At 40.6% G+C, this 19239-nt stretch overlaps 2 protein-coding genes across 2 annotated transcripts in view; one reads left to right on the plus strand and one right to left on the minus strand.

Moving 5' to 3' along the window:
• ODR4 (odr-4 GPCR localization factor homolog) overlaps positions 1-1546 on the plus strand; it is a 12870-nt gene extending 11324 nt beyond the window's left edge. The window contains exon 14 of the mRNA XM_072419301.1: positions 1341-1546. Coding sequence (XP_072275402.1) covers positions 1341-1399 — 59 coding nt within the window. The 3' untranslated portion in view covers positions 1400-1546. The remainder of the gene's footprint in view (positions 1-1340) is intronic.
• A 1197-nt stretch (positions 1547-2743) lies between these two features.
• The window catches only part of TPR (translocated promoter region, nuclear basket protein), a gene marked incomplete in the record, with an annotated part of 40972 nt that continues 24476 nt past the window's right edge, over positions 2744-19239 (minus strand). The window contains 22 exon segments of the mRNA XM_072419300.1: positions 2744-2905; positions 3488-3586; positions 5912-6027; positions 6474-6630; positions 7178-7273; positions 7989-8095; positions 8863-8954; positions 9073-9141; positions 10523-10695; positions 11091-11181; positions 11864-11989; positions 13272-13463; positions 13647-13724; positions 14820-14962; positions 15377-15634; positions 15728-15921; positions 16470-16528; positions 16632-16834; positions 17608-17806; positions 18031-18174; positions 18715-18925; positions 19075-19205. Of these exon segments, the coding sequence (XP_072275401.1) occupies positions 2862-2905; positions 3488-3586; positions 5912-6027; positions 6474-6630; positions 7178-7273; positions 7989-8095; positions 8863-8954; positions 9073-9141; positions 10523-10695; positions 11091-11181; positions 11864-11989; positions 13272-13463; positions 13647-13724; positions 14820-14962; positions 15377-15634; positions 15728-15921; positions 16470-16528; positions 16632-16834; positions 17608-17806; positions 18031-18174; positions 18715-18925; positions 19075-19205 (2982 nt within the window).

The raw sequence follows: 19239 nt of genomic DNA on the forward strand, positions 1-19239 counted from the left end.
GCACACACCAACGTCAGCGGGAACATCAGTGCACTCGCTGGCAGAAGATCGAAGGCACAGGACGCGGCCCGAGGACGGGCACAGACTGGCAATACGCCGATGGGACCAGGTAAGTGTTTTTATTCTTGTTTTTAGCTACCCCCAGTGTGGCTCGGGGTTAAACCTTTAGCATGTTTTTCTACCCCAAGCCACACTCAGGAATACCACCAGGGGGGTAAATAAGCCCCCTCTGTATACAGTAAACTCCACTTATCCAGCCCCCATGGGGATTGTTAGATTCTGGATAAATGTATTGTCTGGTTGCTTGATGCATGAAGTGTCTTGTGTCCTGGTGGAATCCCCCATTCATTGTCTCTCCTATAGCTGACCAGGCCCAGGTCCCCATTTATAAAGAAGTGACAATAGTAGTTCCCCTTTATTAAATATAAATAACTCTAAAATCAGTAAAGTGTGATCTGATTGCGGTCATATTCACACAACAGTGGAGATCAGGGTTATGTGGCGTACATTATCTGTAAGGTGGTCATCGGGCCAGTACTCCACGTTATAGACATGACAATGGTAATATAATGGTACAAACACCATAGTGTCAATGTTTTGGTGAATATATTGACACTTATCACCAGGAGCCCAGCTGTATAAATGGGTCCCTTGGTGTCAGGCAGACCACACACAGTGCAGGGCTCAATGCAGAGCTAGGACACAGAAATTGATGCAATGCCAATATTTGTAATCATCACAACGTACTCAGCCTTTTATCGTTATATTTAGCTTGATTGATTTTTAGGTTACAGTGAGCTCACAGCAAGTAAATTGTTTTTGGGAACATCGGTGGCACAGTGGTTAGCACTCCGGCCTTTGCAGCGCTGGTTCCAGGTTCGATTCCCAGCCAGGACACTATCTGCATGGAGTTTGCAGGTTCTCCCCGTGTTTGTGTGGGTTTCCTCCGGGTACTCCGGTTTCCTCCCACATCCCAAAACCATGCAGTTAGGTTCATTGGCTTCCCCCTAAATTGACCTTAGACTACAATAATGACATATGACTATGGTAGGGACATTAGATTATTAGATTGTGAGCTCCTTTGAGGGACAGTTAGTGACATGACTATGGACTTTGTACAGTGCTGTGTAATATGATGGTGCTATATAGATACTGTATAATAATAATCATGGCTGATTGTTAGGCATTCTGCATAAACTATAAGGGAGAGATAATTTATATCAGAGGTGCAACCACATCATTTTACATTTGTCTTCCGGTTGTAGCACATCTGTGTTTGCTCCGGTTCCATCTTTTATTTCCATGGATTATGTAAACAATATTTGTTTTTCTCATTTCAGGGATTGTAATAGCGACAGCTGTCGTGCTGGTAGCAATTCTGGTATATTTACTACAATGAAGATTGAAAAGGGAATATTGGCTGCATGGCACCACATGTGGAATGAGAAATAATATACAGAGAATATCATCAGCTATTTCAACCTACAGCCAGATATATAAACACCAATAAATTAATTGCATTCAATAAATGTATTTTTACATAAAATTAGATATCTGAATGTCTGCTAATTAGCTACCTGCACTCTATATCACTGGGGGTATAAAGCTCTGTAAACGCACAGGGATGAGGGATTGCTGCTCCTCCAATGTCCAACCAAAGGCAGACCCCTGGAGTGCATTGTTTGCAGTCTGCTCTGCAGGTAAGAAGAGGAGCTGACTGTCCACATTACAAGACATTTACATTTAAGTTTGGCTGGTAAGACGAGGAGCTGACTGTCCACATTACAAGAGATTTACATTTAAATTTGGCTAAATGGTTAGCACTCCGGATATGCAGTGCTGGAATCTCATCCAGGACAATATCTGCATGGAGTTTGCAGGTTCTCCCCATGTTTGTGTGGAGTTTCCTCCCTCATTCCAAAAACATGCAGATAGGTTAATTGGCTTCCCCCCAAAATTGACCTTAGACTGTATTAATGACATATGACAATGGGGGGGGGGGCATTAGATTGTGAGCTCCTTCGAGGGACAGCTAGTGGCAAGACTGTGGACTTTGTACAGCACTGGAATATGTCTGTGCCATATACCTACTGTATATAGTAATGTATGAAAGGAGCTCACCTCATTCTTTTTCATTACTACACATTCATTTCCAGGTCTAATTTACATAAACATTGTCCACTCAGTTCTAGAAATATTTATCATAGCTTTTTATTACTATAAATCTGCTTACATTGCTTATTTCTCAGGGAGGTAAAGACGAGTACATGGTCTGACATAATACAGGGGATAGGCTGAGGTATGCAGGTGTTGAGTGGTATTAATGAAAAGAAAATATTTCCAGGTGTTGTATTGGAATTGTCCTGGCCATGGATTTATCCTGGTAATGTAAAATTTTGACCATAACCTGTGCGGATTCATCAAATGCAACTACATAGTTCCTGATCTTCAGCTGTCCGCGTCTGGTGATCTCTCTATAAACCTTCATGTGTATGAGTGGGAGTTAAGTTTTTTTCCTCCCAATAAACAGTCTATCTACCCTTTCATGTAAACATTTTGAGTTTCAGTCCGTAATTTTTGTGTTCGTAATTTTGGTTACTGGTAAATGCTTACTGAAAACAGGTAATTATTTTCCACCCCAATCCCCAGAAGTCTCTGGCTTGTTAGCTGCTAAAAGTAAATCCTTACTAAAGCACTAACTTACCAATACCATTTATCCAATAAGTCAATAAATCAAAACGCATTTCTGGTAATAAATCTTTAATTTTTACTTTTACAAAACAAATTTGAAATGTAACGAATGCTTAAAATCAGAAGGGCCCGCTTCACATATTCACAAATACAGGAAAAACATAGAGCTTTCAAAAGTGGCTCCTTTTTATTCCTCCTCGTCCTAAAGGAACTCCTGGAAAAAAAAAAGAAACAGTTATTGTCATGGTAAATACAAATGTTAAGAACTTGGTAGGGCTAAGATCCAAGAAATCAAATTTAAGCAATTTTCCATAACCCCGATAAGAGCCGAGTATTTTCTTTCTTTGGAGAGATCTCATTATTTCCTGTTTTTAAACAGGAAGTGAAGAAACCTCTCCAAACAGGAAAGGCAGAAAAAACCTGACAGTGATTTTTAATATTCATTATTATTACACCGACATATTACGCAGCGCTGTACAAAGTCCATAGTCGTGTCACTAGCTGTCCCTTAAAGGAGCTCACAATCTAATGTCCCTACCATAGTCATATGTGATTAATGTAGTCTAAGGTCAATTTAGGGGGAAGCCAATTGCCCTAAGTGCATGTTTTTGGAATGTGGGAGGAAACCGGAGTATGCGGATGAAACCCACACAAACACTGGGAGAATCTGCAAACTCCATGCAGATAGTGTCCTGGGCAAAATTTCAAGCTGGGACCCAGCGCTCCAAAGGCCAGAGTGCTAACCACTGAGCAACCATGCTGCCCTACCACCAATAAGCCATTAGCTTCAACACACCTCCTTGTCTGCTGAGCTGACGCCCTCGGACTGCAGGTCTTCCAGCTTGAGGATGAAGTCTGACTCTTCTCAGGTGCTTCGGCTGACTGGTACTCGTGTCTGTAACAAAATAGAAATGAGGGGTTTAGTATGCGATTGTTCTGTGTAAGATGATTGAGAATGTCAGCACACAATTCAAACATTCCCAAACATTGTCCGGTCACTATAAATCAAACTATGAATAATAGGAATTTATTGCATATTATTCCATCACATTTTTTCCTAACATTTGCCAATTACAAGAACATTTACATATAACCATTTGTTATCACAATACGGTTCATTTCTATCAGACAGAACATTATATTGAGCTTACAATGTGCATTATAAAATGGAGCTCTGTCCCTCACACAATATTAGTTCTAATAACATCCTTTCAGGTTTTTATGATTGGATTTATAGTTTGATTTTTATATTAGCTAACAAATGTAAAATAAAATTATTTTTGTAGGCAACTAAATGGTACCCATGTGCTGCCGTGTCATGTTATTAAAAATATGAAGTTAGGAATAGACAGCAGTGATCTCTGCGCCCCCTTTTAGCTGGGCGCACCACCCAGCACTTTTCAGTAATCATTAGCTGTTTTTGGGTGGTTACTGAAAAGTTAGGTCACAATACAAGGGCTGCCACACATTTACAATTTCTTAGCACCCAGCTTAAAATCTTGTTTAATTTTGATAATGTATGTAATAATTTAATTCTTTACTTTCCTATTTATTTTACCTATGCTTATGTTTTGTATTAAGATTGTATTTTGTTCTTTATGTATAGTATTTTACTGTAAGTTGTGAAAAACAAATAAAAAAAATGTTTGAACAGTGGAGTGGACCAAACAACATTTGGAAACATAGCCTGCATGTTCAAACAAAAAATACATTTTCATTAAAAGCAGGAAAACACATGTATCTGGCTTTCAGCTCTAAGAGCATAATACATTTCCCACTTAATGTACCAGTTAGTTCTTCTCCTAGGAGGAGGAAGGTAGGAGAAGCTATGGAGTCACATTAATGTAGACTGGTGGTCAGGGTTCTTCTCTTGGCTGAGTGATTTACATCTGCTGAGGTTGCAGGAAACCATAGAAATTATTTTATACCTAGCACTCCGCACTCAGACTATGCCTGTCCCTCTGCTGGTGGAGGTCACTGTGGGTGCCCAATACACGCTCCACTCAGGATGGTTCATAAAGTATTGATAGATGGAGGAGGTGCTCAGTCTCAGGTGTGGTATCCAGTCTATGCTGAATAAGGCACAGAGAGAAGTTCTCTCTATTCCTATTCAGCCAGCAGAACTAAACTCAATTTAAAAACATCACACTTACCATTAACCTCCCTAGCGGTATATCAGAGTGTGGCTCGGGGTGGATTTTCCATACCAAAAGCTGTAACCCCGACCTATACTAGGGCTGGAATTGCCAGGGAGTTTAAAACTCCTACCTGGTTCCCACATTCCAGCGGCGTCCTCCAGCAATATCTGCGTGTCCCCGGCATGTGAACGTTGGGGACGCAAGGCCAGGGGAAGCAGATACCGGCCAGACATCTGATCGCAACACAGGCTGGAGGGCGGGACCGTTAGGCAGGAAGGCAGGAAATTAATGAGGAATTTTAACGTACCGCTTTTGCTTTTAAAAATCCTCATTAGTCATACCGCTAGGTAGGTTAAGTCGGCAGATCCGTCTGGAGGTTTTTATATTTGGGTCCGGCGTCGTCCCGGTATTTGTCTTTGGCCTGGCAGGCGCCGACATCTCTCTTTTTTCTACGTCAGCCAATCTCATAATGCGCAAGATCAGGTGGGGAAAAAAAAGATTGCCAATCTCACCGCGCATACATGAGATCTGCATTTTTCTTCCATTAATAAAAGGGCTCCTTCTGCGCATGTCTGAGATCAGGGCATGTGCAGAAGGAGAAGCCTAGAGCGTGCCGGCATGTGTGACAGAAGTATCATGGGAGGCTTTGCGCTTCCATTGTGTCCTTATCGCTGAGACAATTAAGACAGAAAGGGGAGGTGAAAAAAAAAATTTTTTTTTACTTTTTACTTAAAAGGTTAGACAACCCTTTTAGTAAGTAAAAATTTTGAGTTTAGCTATGCTTTAATTACAGAACTTTCTGCACAGAGTCACACCTATCACAAAATGTTTCTAATGGTGATCAGAGAACATCCTGACCAGGTCCTTTTAGAACTCCACCTTCCCAACAACTTCTGAGCAACAATTACTTTCCTGTTAATCTTCATCACTAACTGATTATAAGCATGTTGTTTAGGTATCCTAAATGTTAATTAAATACATTAAATCCACTTTCACGGATTATGGCAACTTGAAGCTGAAGTCGCACTTTAAACCCCAATCCTAAGAATCCAAATTCAATTGTTCATCCGCCTAATATCTACCTGCAGATGACGACGTTGGAGGGTCTTGGCTTGTGGAGGGGAGATCGCTCTCTGATGGCTGGGCAGTTTCTGGCTCCGGCCTTGTCTCCATTTCCATTGTGGATTCTGAGCCAACCCTAAGTAAATGGAAAAAACAGTATTAGAACAAATTGGACTGAAACACTGACATTTGTAGGTGGAGATGGTTGATGCAAATCCTCTGCGCATTGGATATTTAAATTATAAGCATAGTGAATGGGGTTTTTGTTTCCAGATTTGGATAGACTACAGAATAACATTTCTATAGAAGTGAGGGGTGCCCACATATTGACCCAAGGGGGTACAATGGAGCAGAATAGGTTTTCAAATCTGCACTAATCAACACTTGTACAGGCAAAAAACAGAAGAACACTGCTGGTGGTCAGTGGGAAGAATGTCACCCTTGCAGATCAAAACGGTCCTTAAACTGACCTGAGAATCACAAACTGCTCATTGCTCCCCCTCTGGGGTAACCCTGGTTGAGAAACACTTGATGTTAAAAGCTCAGATAACAAGACTTTGTATAACCCAGGGACAAAATTACCCTTCGGATTCGGCCTCAGCAAAAACTTCATCCCCTTCATCTGCTGCTCCGGACTCCGCAGATGCAGAAACGTTTCCAGTGGAGGTCGTGACCATCGGGACAGACTGGGACGCGTGATCAGAGGTGTCGGCAGATGGGTTCTCGGCAAAGACTGAAACTAAAAGAAAAAAAAAAATGTATCACGTGACCAAAAATCTAAAACTGGATTTTCAGATTATAATAATCCAATTGCTTAATCTTTCCTCAGGAACAAAAATATATTGCAGATGTGGCAACTGCATTCTTTTCTCAGAGTAAAGACATATTTGTGGATCCAGGTCTAACTTTTTGGGCACTGAAATGAATTCTCATGAAGTGTGATCAGCCTTTAAAGCTATCTCTGTGAACTATAAAACACGCCCAAATACTATGTAACAGGGATGAGAGGGGTATGTATATATTAGGGATGAGAGGGGTATGTATATATTAGGGATGAGAGGGGTATGTATATATTAGGGATAAGAGGGGTATAGAGGGGTATGTATATATTAGGAGAGCCGCCTGAAGTGACCATGCAGTTACTTTACCAATGCAGTGGTATGAGTGTCATCACCCCGGGGTTGTATCACTGTTGCCAAGTAACTGCCAGAGATGACATTCCTAGTTCTGGGTTCAGATATTAGGGAAAGCCTTCTGAATTTCAATATGATTTAGTGCTGCTGTACCTGGTGCTGCAACTTGAAGCGGTGTCGTGGGAACGCTGCGGCCACCTGACTCTTCTTCATGAGCAAGGAATAGAGGGGTTTCATACATTCCTAGGCCTACAAATACATTATTGTAAGTTGGTAAGCAAGAGAAGTTATTTCTTAATTACAATACTGCTAACATCATCATTAGCGGGCAGTGAATCTTTACCTGAAGTATATTTTGTAAATAAACAAAACCTGCAGAGTCTATGTAGTCTACAATGTGTATGCAATCAGATCATCCTCCCTGCTGATTGTCCAGCCATAGGACTGGCTCAGCGGGGGACTTGTTGGACCTTTGATTAGAGATTAATTTTGCATTTAATCACTTGTCAACAAAGCTGCATGTTTGACCAGCGTTGTCTGCAATTCAAAGGCTAGGTATACAAGAGCAATAAATGTTGTTGGAAAGTATCTTTCACAATCCTTTCCAATGACTAAGGACTGCACGATGCATGAACGAGCTTAGTACATACAGCACTGTTCTGCTCTATGAAGAGGGGAGGGGGAGAACGATGGAGCGGCACCCCGCTGCGCACTTCCCTCTTCGATTTCATTACAAACGTTTGTCGTGCATCATCCTTGGATCTGCCAGGACAGTCGTTCGGACGATGGGCGCTGTACACACGCCAGATTCTCGTCCGATATCGGCCCCTGGACTTTACTATGAAATAGTCAATGACAAGTAGGCTATAAAGCCATCCCCATAATGAAAAGAGGACAATAAAAGGCACTGCTTCACTATCTGTGTTTGGTGAATAATAAGGAAATCCATGTCCCCATATCTTACCTCCTTGGGAAGCCAGCTGGCCAAGGTCGGAGTGGCTAGAGCTGGCTTGAGGCATATCCTCTGGTGGCCCAAACCGAAAGCGAGGGACACCAGCAACCTGTGGAGAGCTAAAAACACAAGCGGACATTAAATGCTGATGAACGCTACAGAAAGAAAAACAAAAAGATGTAATGCTGAATGAATACTGCAGGGATCAAAAGACCTGGCTACAAGAAGAGCCTCAGAGGGAGATGGGCACTGCCTAGCACAGAAAAATGATCCCTCGACACATTGGAGAGGAGGTCGCTTCTAGATTACCAAGGTAATACTGGGATTGATGCGGCTGCTTTGGATCACTTCTGACATCTCTAGGAAAGTCCAGGGCTCTCTGTGCTGACCTGATGAAGTTGCTATGCCTATGCTCAGCCCTGATGTTCCTCTTAGCACTAGTCAGGGATATACAATCAACTTAATACTTCAGTTTCCCTAAAAACTAGAATTTCTTTGCTTATTGATATTCTTAACAGCCAGAGACTTAGGCTACGTACACGTTAGACGTTTTGTCGTTGGAAACAATCTTTCACGCTCCTTTCCAATAACAAAAGACTGAACCATGAACGAACAAGCTCTGTACATACAGCATTGTTCTGCTCTATGGAGAGGAAAGGGTGGAAGAACGAGGGGCTGCGCTCTTTCCCCCTCACTTGTATTGCAGTCGTTCGTCATTCATGGATCCATGAAACACGTCAGACGGCTGCTGTACACAGGTCAGATTCTTGTTCGATATTAGCCCTGAATCAATAATCAGACGAGAATCATCTGACGTGTGTACATAGCCTTAGCGTTCTTTGAAAAAACAAAATAAAAATACATTGAATTTAATCTGAAAACTTACTGAATTGCTTCTGCAAAGCCATCTGTTCGATGAGGGACAACAAGAGTTGGTGTGCTGGGTACTGTGCGGTCTTCGTCGTCAAAAAAGTGTTGCTGTGAAGCAATTGAAAAAAAAAAAGTTTAAGCACATCACTACACTCATTGAGTCACCCCAAAATTGATTCTTCCAAAGAGATACAGACATAAGAAATAATTGATAATATTTCCTTACCATGCCTCCTATGCCAGGTGTAAGCTGCAGTCCACGTCCTACAGACTGTCTGCGGGCCATCTGAATTCGCTGCAATTTAAGAAAAAAAAAATTAAAAAAAAAAAAATCATAACATAGAAAAAAACAATCACAGAAAGGAGGATTTCAGCAATGGGATCTTTTAATTTAGGAGCTACAATTTGCAGCAACTGAAAAACATTTTATGTATTTGTTTACATGAAGGGGGAATGTAAAGCCACTCTAACCGCCTGCCTTAATCCTAGGTTACTCCAAGGTATGAACATTCTCATTTATTCAAGGGGTAAGTGCTTGGCCCAGGTAAAGTGCTTGCAATTAGAGCTAGCTAGGGTTAAGAGATTATAGAGAATCTAAACTTCCTGCCAACTGCCCCTTGTGAACAAGCACTATAGAAGAATTTTCCAGAAGGAAAAAGTCTGATGCATCCAACCTACTAGACACAAACTAGAGATGTCCAGGAGGTCCCTTCAGGAGAAGCAACACTTTGTCAGTCCTAATAGCAGCAGCAATGATATTTCAGGGGTGCTTTATGAACCATGTACCCGCTCTTATCTCTCGTCTGGAATAATGTAACATCCTCCTCTCTAGTATTCCACTAACCTGACTCTCTCCTCTACAATCTATCATGAATGCTGCAGCCAGATTTATCCATTCTTCCCACCCACCTACCCCCATACACAGCCTTCCCACCTACCTACCCCCATACACAGCCACCTACCCCCATACACAGCCTTACCACCTACCTACCCCATACACAGCCTTCCTACCACTCCTCTTCTGCTGCCTCTTGTTGTAGATCTCTTAATTGGCCTCCATTTCACCTGAGAATCAAATTCAAACTCCTATGGTTTGCCTTCAAATGCCTCCACAGGTTTTCTCCCACCTACCTGATACACAAATCTCTCCACAGTTCTAGTTCCACCTTTCTGCCTCGATGAAAAAATACCCCCTAGCTGCTCTCTTCGCTCCTCCAATGACCTAATAATCACTTCCTCACTCATAACTTTGTCACACACATGGCTCCAAGACTTTTCTAGAGCTGCCCCGACTCTCTGGAATGGTCTCCTCCTCCTATTCGGCTTGCTCCTACTTTCTGCTCCTCAAAACCCAACGCTTCAACCTCACCAACTCGTCTTCTTCTGTCACCTAAACCCTCACTACTCACCCACCATTCCATATCCCCCTGCTATTGTGCGATACTTCCCCCACCTCCTAGATTGTAAGCTCTTTGGGGCAGGGTCACTGTATCTGTCTGTCATATGCAAGCCCTATTTAATGAACAGCGATGCGTAATATGTTGACTCTATATAAAACCTGTTTTTTAATATTAATAGTCAGGAAAAAGTCTGATGCATCCAACCTACAGCAGCAGGAATATTTCTGGGATCGGCTGCGTGATCCATAGATTAAGGATGTAAAAGACTAAAAGTACCTGAACAGGTGGGCCAAGCTCTGGAGGTGGAGCAGGAATAGTCAAGCAAAGAGGAAGAGGATGTGGTTGTCTACGAGGAGATTGTGGAGGCCGAGGGCTTGGTCTGTCGGAAGCAGATGACGGCTGTTCCCTCACATCTTGTGGTGACTCTGTAGCTCCCGTGCCTGCTTCACCTAAAATAGGTATAAAGAAGCAGTTAAACATATGCGGATAGAACTTTTTTCTTTAATAGGGCGTTTAAAAGGTTGCCAATCACACAACGAAACGGAGCAGCATAATTCTCATTTACAGCCTCAGATTATGTTCATTAAAGGATTTTTGTACCGTGGTCTCAGGGAATATTACCACTGTCACAGTCTACAGACAACCTCTTAAGAGACTGCAAGGCAACAAGTAAAATAGTTAGAAGAGCCCAAGGGCGGGAATCTTCCAAATCACAATGATGTATTTTTTAAACAAAGTTTTGCTTGTGACTCTTGAATTGCTCCTCAATGCCCATACATAAAATTTATATATCAGAAACCTGAAGCTTATAACTTAGTTCTACTGAAATAACAATTTTCCTTACTGCTATTCTGGGAGTCTGCAGGTCTCTGCCCACTGTCCCCAGTTCCCATGCTTTCTTCAGTCTCTGTGCCAGGATCTGTGCCATCTGCGCCCTGCAAAAGAATTAGCAAAGAATACTTTTTTTTTATCTATATACTCGCTTAACGAAATTAAAAAAAAAAAAAAAAAACACACAAATTATATAAATAACAAATTATATATATTTGCATTTAATTGCAATTCAATTTACAACAGCTGGATATAAACTTAGTAAAGAAACAATAAAAAAAACTGTTTAGAATACTTTTTTTTTGTGGAATTAAAGCTTAACTCCAGACAAACTGATAAAGCGTTTACTAAAAACCTTGTGCCCATTTTTGAAATGCAAGCAGTAAATACCTGAAATTGATCTGGCATTAGTCATTTTGCCATTTCTGTACAACATATGATTGGGGAGGCAGGTGGGGGTCTGGGGGGAGTGCAAGACAAACAAGGAGCCAATCAGCTGTGTTGCAATGCAAAGAACGGGTGAAATCAGAGTGACCGTAGGATGACCTCATCAGTCTGTTGCTAATCCTTTCACGGTCCAATAACAGGCTTGGGAAGGGAAAAGACCTGTAAGTGTTATTAAAAGTGAAATCAGGTCTCCTGCCCACCTGGACAGATTTACTAACCTTTTATCACTTACAATATCATCCTTTTTTTTTCATATAAATTTGGCTATTTTCCTGGAGGCTCTTTAATCTTGCAATCTACAGACTGTAACCTCATTGGGGAAAATAAAGATCTACATACCGCAGCATCCTCTCCTTCATAGGCTTCATTTCCATCAGCACTGCCACCTTCACCATTGCTCTCATCTCCATCACCCATTCCAGCATCATCGTCATCATCTTCATCTTCTCCATACCCAGGTATGTCCTTCAATATAAAAACATTTTAGGCATTAGAAAATATACAGCAAAAATTCTTGAGGCTCATTATTCAAGACCAGCAGAAGCGATTCGTTTTGGTTTCTTGTACAACTAATAGCTACGTTAATCAGTTTCAGGTGATATCTCAGTGGTGAAATAAAGGCAAATCAGTATAAACCCTTGGTCTGAACCACTAAACTCTGCTACAATTCTAAAAATCGTTGTGTGTTGGATTTCTAAGGGGCCCACAGAGCTCATTGGTTCCTCAAACTACTGTATCCTGCAGTGGGTGAGGACAGCAGAAGAACCAGAAGTGCCACACCTGGAAGTGTCCATTTCCCTAAAGACCCAGAGGGGACATCACCAAAGTGCCCCTTATGCACAATGCAATAGTGCAGAGTGTAATGCTGCCATGAAGTCTGATCCTAACTCTGCAAAACAAGGAGCACCCAGCCCCGGGGCATCACAAGCTACTGAAAGTCTTTGGAGAAGGCAACTATTAAAAAAATAGCAAATTAACTATACTAGGACAAGTTTCAGGCAAGGAGCACGGACTTGACAACTTGGGGTGGTATTTGGCTTGGATAGGGGTTAATAGTAGGTTAAAGAAAAAAAAAAAAATCACACACCTTTGATTTTCATTAATGCATGCTTGTTCAACACAAAAAAAATAGAATAGAGGAGAAGCGGTGCCATGAGACGGTCAGGAGTAGTTTTTTGCCAAAAACTCAAATTATGGATATCCAACATACAAACAATAAACATTTAATGATCAAATTGAGGCTGGACACCATGTAAGGTTACTTTTAGCTAAACAGATCAACTGCACTATAGTGACAGGTTAACAGTTTAAAATAGAAATATTTGCCACGATTACATAGATGAGTGTGGTAGGATGGACACAATGATCGCCATTTTGGCGAAAGGCTTCGGGACAGGGATGTTTCTATTTTGAACCGTTAACCTGTCACCATAGTACAGTTGATCTCTGTTGAGCTAGACGTCACCTTACATGGTGCCCAACAACAATTTGATCATTAAATGTTTATTGTTTATCTACCAAAAAAAAAAAAAAAAAAAAAGGCTTTGGCTTTTTTTTTTTTTGTTGCATACCAAAAAAATAGAAGCCATGAATCTAGCATCATCAGGAGTTGATTAGGGATGCCAGCTATCTATCATTACTGGTAACAATTCCAAGATACAGAACACCACACAAAGAATCCAATGCTAATACCCTAACCCTACACTTTAGTTACATACTTAATATTTTCATTGCTGACTACCATTACCTCTTGATCGCCTTCATTTTCCTCATCCTCCTCCTCGTCGCTGTCTATGACAACAATCACATTATCACTCTTCTGCGCACTGTGCGGGGTGGATTGCACACTTTGGGACTGATCCGAAGACTGAGCAGTGATATCCCCAAGTGACTGTGTGGTCTCTTCGTCATTAAGTTGCTGATAATCCAGAGTACTTAACTGAACCAAAAGAAAAAAAAAAATACAATTAAGTTATTTCAGTCAATAAAGAAAAGGAAATCGGTTATTATCTACTTTTTTTACTCTCTTGGCATTGTTCCTATTAGTCTCAGAATAAATATCTGCTACAGCTTTCTGATACAAGATTTCAGGAGTAGAAAAGTCAGCAGGGAATAAAGTTACCTGTGTAAGTGCATCTTGGGATTCCTGGTCGAAAGTTTGAGATTCTGATTCTGTGATTTCTTCTGTCAAAACTTCCTCCTTTTTATATATAAGGGAAATAAAAATGTGTTGAGTGTTGAGTGACTATAAATACCTGTAGTGCTAATGCATAATGGAAAGGGAAAACATTTTAACAACTTTTTTGCCTCCCTAAGAGACTGTTCTACACTAAACTTGCTTCAGAATGCTTTTGTCCCTGCTTAACCTCGGTCACACTTTTTTTTTCATCTCAGTCTTCTCTAGCTAGGATGTATATCTTGTACCAACCACAATGTGGGACATGGAGCAAGTATTGTTCTAAAACCACCGAATATCTGCAGTGATTGGGGGTCTGCCATGTGTGGCATTTTAACACACTGGCCACTGAAAATACAAGTATATAACCTTTTTTACAGCTTGGGTTTATAAGATTTACTAAACTCAGCAGTGAAGTCAATTAAATTGCAGCTATACCCAAAAAATATTTTTCCACTTTTTGAACAAAGTAGTAAAGGGTTAACACTCTCCTAATTTTTGTTTTGCTGTCTATTCCCCCATTTAGAAAGTCCCAGTCTCAGTTCCTTTCCATGTGAAAGATGAGTAACATTTTTACAGTTACAGAAATTAGAATTGGAGATAAAGCTTCAATGGGGACACCCATTTTCCCGTGACCACCCTGTGGCTACATACATACGCTAGATTTTTGTAAATGGAAACAATCTTTCTTTGTACATACAGCGCCATTCTGTTCTATGGAGAGGGAGGGGGGAGAACGAGCAAGCAGCACCCCGCTGTGCTCGCCTTCCTTCACTGCCATTGCAGTCATTCATCTTATGTCATGGATGCATCAGGGAGAATCCATGAACGACGTTGGAATGCCTCTGTACACATGTCAGATTCTAGCCTGAGAAGAGCCCTGCGGCTGGTATTGGCCAAGAGTCATCAGACGTGTGCAAACAGGTATGACTTCTCCTTTCTAAGGTTAAATTTCCACTGACTTCCTGTTGTCTCAGTGGCAGAAAATCCCCTCAACATGGATGGATAGCAATACAAATCTTACAGATGTTTTAACCATACAAACCAACAAAATTGTTTTGTGTTTTACTTCATTACAATGACTACTACCAAGGGATTCATAACAATATGATGACATACCACTGGCTCTACTCTTTGCACTCCCCTCTGTTTCTTACTGGCAGGAACATCTGAATCTTCCCCTGCGTGCTCTGTGATTTCCACAGTGCCCTCTTCCTCCTCACGTGGGCGTTTTTGGATGGAGGAACTTGGGGTTGCTGAAACTGAAAGCATTTTATGGGTTACACAACATTTAATCACTGAATAATAAAGTCACCTCACTCATGCATGTCAAAGGAAAACCTACTCTGCAAAAGGCATACACAGCCCATTTATTAGCGTAGTTTTCCTATGCGGCACCTTTTCAGACCATCTTTGAAATGGGCTTTGTAAGCAACCTGGAGGAATCCCAACTTTAGCAGCATGGAAAAGTGCCTGGGCTCCTGCCCATTAATTGACTGCTAGGCCCAGGTCACATGCTCCACCATACCCAAGTGCTGCTTAGACAATCTAGGAACGAGTTGCAATAATTAGAGGGTAGGTGAACAATCTTTTGCCGAAACGGTCACTTTATCCTGCATGGCACAAAAATTAATTCAGCATTAAAAAAAAAAAAACAAAAAAAAAAAAACACTTACATGTGGCAAATAACGATGAAGAAGTGCTTGGCCTTTCTACAGGAGAGCTCTGTACTACTTCTACAACAGTAAGCTCCTGGTTGCACGGCTCTATGGTTGCCTGAGATTGCTGAGTAGGCTGTACAAAAGCCGTCTGCTGCTGAACAGCTGGAACAGATTGTGGGAGAGATGACTGAACATTGGGGCTGGTGGAGCGAACGGATCCACTGGTACTTCCGAAAACAGGAACATGTTCCAACAGAGCTTCCGACTGCATTGCTAGATAAATAATCAACATTTTAATAGACTGTAAACAAAACATTTCAAGCCATAAAGAATTGTAAAAGACAACATTTAACATAAAATACTTGCCTTCCTGGGTCTCCACTTGAGTAGTTGGCATAACTGTAGCTGTCGGGGTGGTAGTCGGAGTTGACGCTACAGCAGGAGTAACCATGGGGCGAATGCTAGCCCTTGGTGGTCTGGGTGCTGCGGACACTTTGCTAGGTGTTGCAACCACTGGAGTGGGCTTAATATTTGCAGTTGGTGGTTCTGATGTACTTGCACTTCAAGTAGAGAAAAAAAAAAAAAACAGATTAAATTATAATTATAATAAATAACTTTCAGTATCAACCAAGTAAACAGGTGTACAAAATGGTACAAGTTTCTTTAAAAGCAGACAGCCCGAGTAAATAAACCTGTCTGTAGCCAGCACACTGCAGATGAGGACCTTTGTCCTGTATGGAAGCAGTAGTCCCTCTGTGGAGGCCTAACACCTATACATTTCTAATCAGCAGGGAATTGAGACATTACTAGAAGAGTTAATCTCCTTGAACCCCCCCTCACTTATTATACTGCCAACCTAATCATGACTTCTGTGTCCTGCAATAACCTGGGAGGCAATGAGATAGATGCATCTGAAGGGGTTTCCTGTCCAGTGGAAAAAAACAGTCCCGTCACTGCTTTATGTTGGCAAAAAAATGTATAGGGTCACAAACTGATTAAAATGTAAAAATCCATATTGGCTTTGGTAACAAAAACTGATACAAACTACACTAATCTTAAAAGTCAATGGCCTGAGGTTGTGTAAACCCAATGCTTTCCTTGTACTTACATTCCTCTTTCACCAGGAGCTGCAGTTGGCTTTACAGTAATCTGTCTCTGTTCAGGGACCTGAAAAGAAATCTGATTTTACTGAATGTCATGAAAAGCTGGAAAAAAAAAAAAAAAAAAGTCTAAACCTCATTTACCAAAAGTAAAAATATATATATTTTACCTTGGATTGTTCCTGATTCTCATCCCTTTGTTCATGATGTCTCTCTTGCTGCTCACGCATTTCACGCTCCAGGCGACAAATACGTCCTTCATATTGCGATTTCAAAGCGCTCATGCGCACTTCAAGTTCTTCTCTCTGTTGATCAAGGGCTGCATTCTTTTGTTTCAGCTCTTCATTTTCACTTGTTAGTTGCTCCTTTAGACCTACATATGTAGAAATACAAGATAAAATATCCCTCAACAGGTTATCTGTAATTCTATACCAGTAACCACCCCTGGTTTAGAAGCAAGTGGAGAGACCGGTAAGTCACCAGGTTAATAAGGAGCTTTGTTTCCTTCTGGTTCCAGCACACCAATAACCCAAAGCACTTAAAAATAGCAGCTGTAAAATACTTGGATGTTCATTACTTGATGTAGGTGGATGAGGATGTACTTCCCTGCTTTTAATCTCCTTTTGGTTTCCATGTCTTATTACATATACCAAATCCCTCTTCTGAAGAAGCAATGACATTTTGCTAATTGCATCAAAGTTATTGGACAATCATAAGATATGAATGTTTGCAGAAACCTAGGCTTCTTTCATGTTATGACTTCTGACTTGAACTAGTTACAGCATACGTAGTAGTAATAGGTACATGTTTTGTAAAGGTACGAAAAACATCTGCACCAAACTAAATGTGTTTGTGTGAATTTTCTAAAAAGGGAACTTGCATCTTAACATTTCTTTATGTTTTGGATTATTAGAGATGCCCTGAAAATCTCTTTAAATTTTATATGCATTATTATTGGGTTTGGCATCCATACTTCACAAGGGTCAACTGGGCTAAATATTGACTTATACTGTCTATACATCACCCATTGAGGATTCGCTAAGAGCTGGATGGATATATTTCTGGAAGAGTCAAATTAAGCAAATTCTGTGGCACCCAAAAAAAAAAAAACCCACCACCCACTAAAGAAAATATAGGATGCCTTACCAGTAAGGTGTGCATATCTCTGCTTAACAGCAAACAACGTTTTCTTCGTTTTCTCCTCCTTTTCATTTATTTGCTGACGCATTTGCTCCTCTTGGGTGGTCTTTTCCTGAAGGTCCTTTTGAAGTTTGGACAGCTCTGTCTGAAGTTGTGTGATCTGCTCCTGTAAAGTTTTCACTTCATTTTCTTTTTCATCTACAGTCTATAAAACAGAATATTCTTATATTACTGAAATGGTAATAACAAATTGGTTTATGGTTTTTATGGTGCTAGGTGTGAATGTTTGAATATATTGCATGGTAAAAAAGCAGCTATCCTGGACCCTTTTTTGCCCTGGAAGTAAAATAGTCTATAGAAAAGAAAGTCCTAAACCTAACTGCTGTATTTGTATATTTAGCACTGGGAATGCTTCAGCTAGCAACTAACCTTCTGTAGGGTCTCCAGCTGACTCTCCAGTGCTGTTATTTTTGATTCAGCCTTTGCACGAGAATCTTTCAGTTCCTGTATTTCTTTCTGAGAAGCCTGGTCCTCGGATTGCGCTGCCTGAGCTGTGGAGGTCTCGGCAACCAACTAAAAAAAGAGACAAAACAAACTGACATTTGCATAATATTTTTTTTCAAACAGATCAATTTTTTTTTTAGGAAGACCCTTGGCTCTACTACTCACTCTTTGTTCTAATAAGGCTAATAAGCCAAACTATAACAATGTAGATAAAAAAATCAATGAATCAAAGTCAGTATTGGGTCATTGGTCAGGTCTGACAGATATCAATCATCTAAACTCTGATCACCAGCCTAAACTCGGCATTCAGCCAAGCAAGAATTTCAAAAGCAGTATTTTACCACCTCAGATGTGCAATCAAGACCAGGAAAGTGAAGATTTGCACAGCTAGGTAAAAAAGGTAACAAAGCATTCATTGGACCGAGGTAAGCATGCATTTAGGGATTGCGAGACTGCACATGGACAACTATTTGGGTGCATGTAAAAGTATATGCAACCCTTTGGTTGACAAGTAGAAAGGGTGAGTGGTAAGAATAGGTATAGTCCTTTGAAAAAAAAAAAAAAAAATCTTTCGAGTTTGGAATTAAAACAATCTTTAGAGGTCGTTACCTTATCGTGCTGCACTTTAAGTTCCTCATACTGAGTCTTGTATCGCCTTCCGATCTTTTTAACCTGTGTGATAGTTTTAACTTTTTCCTGGATATCTGCGACTTTGGCATCAAGATCTTTCTGGAGATTTTCTTTTTCAGTTTTAAGTTTTGTTGCTTCTTCTCTAGCATTTTGACATTGGCTTTGACTTGTATTTAGTGCTGCGTTCAACCTATAAAAAATGAATAATCATATCAGAAGACTGAAAAAAAAAAAAGCAATATCAAAAATAGTATTTCAAGTTTACATTACAAAAAAGAACACAGGCAGCAAGTGGCATTAAATAGGAAAAGACAAAAAAATCTGGAGCACAGATATTACCTAGCAGTGTCTGTTTTCAATTTCCCAACTTCTTCAGTGAGCTGTTGAATTCGTTTCACATTTACTTCCCTTTCGGAAAGCAACTTCTTGTATTCCTCTACATCCGTATCTTTTTGCTGATTTAATAAGTGCTAATAAAGAAAGAAAAAATTAAGAGCTTCAATA

Source organism: Pyxicephalus adspersus, chromosome 8, assembly GCF_032062135.1.
Source record: "Pyxicephalus adspersus chromosome 8, UCB_Pads_2.0, whole genome shotgun sequence".
In the NCBI taxonomy this organism is placed as follows: Eukaryota; Metazoa; Chordata; class Amphibia; order Anura; family Pyxicephalidae; genus Pyxicephalus; species Pyxicephalus adspersus.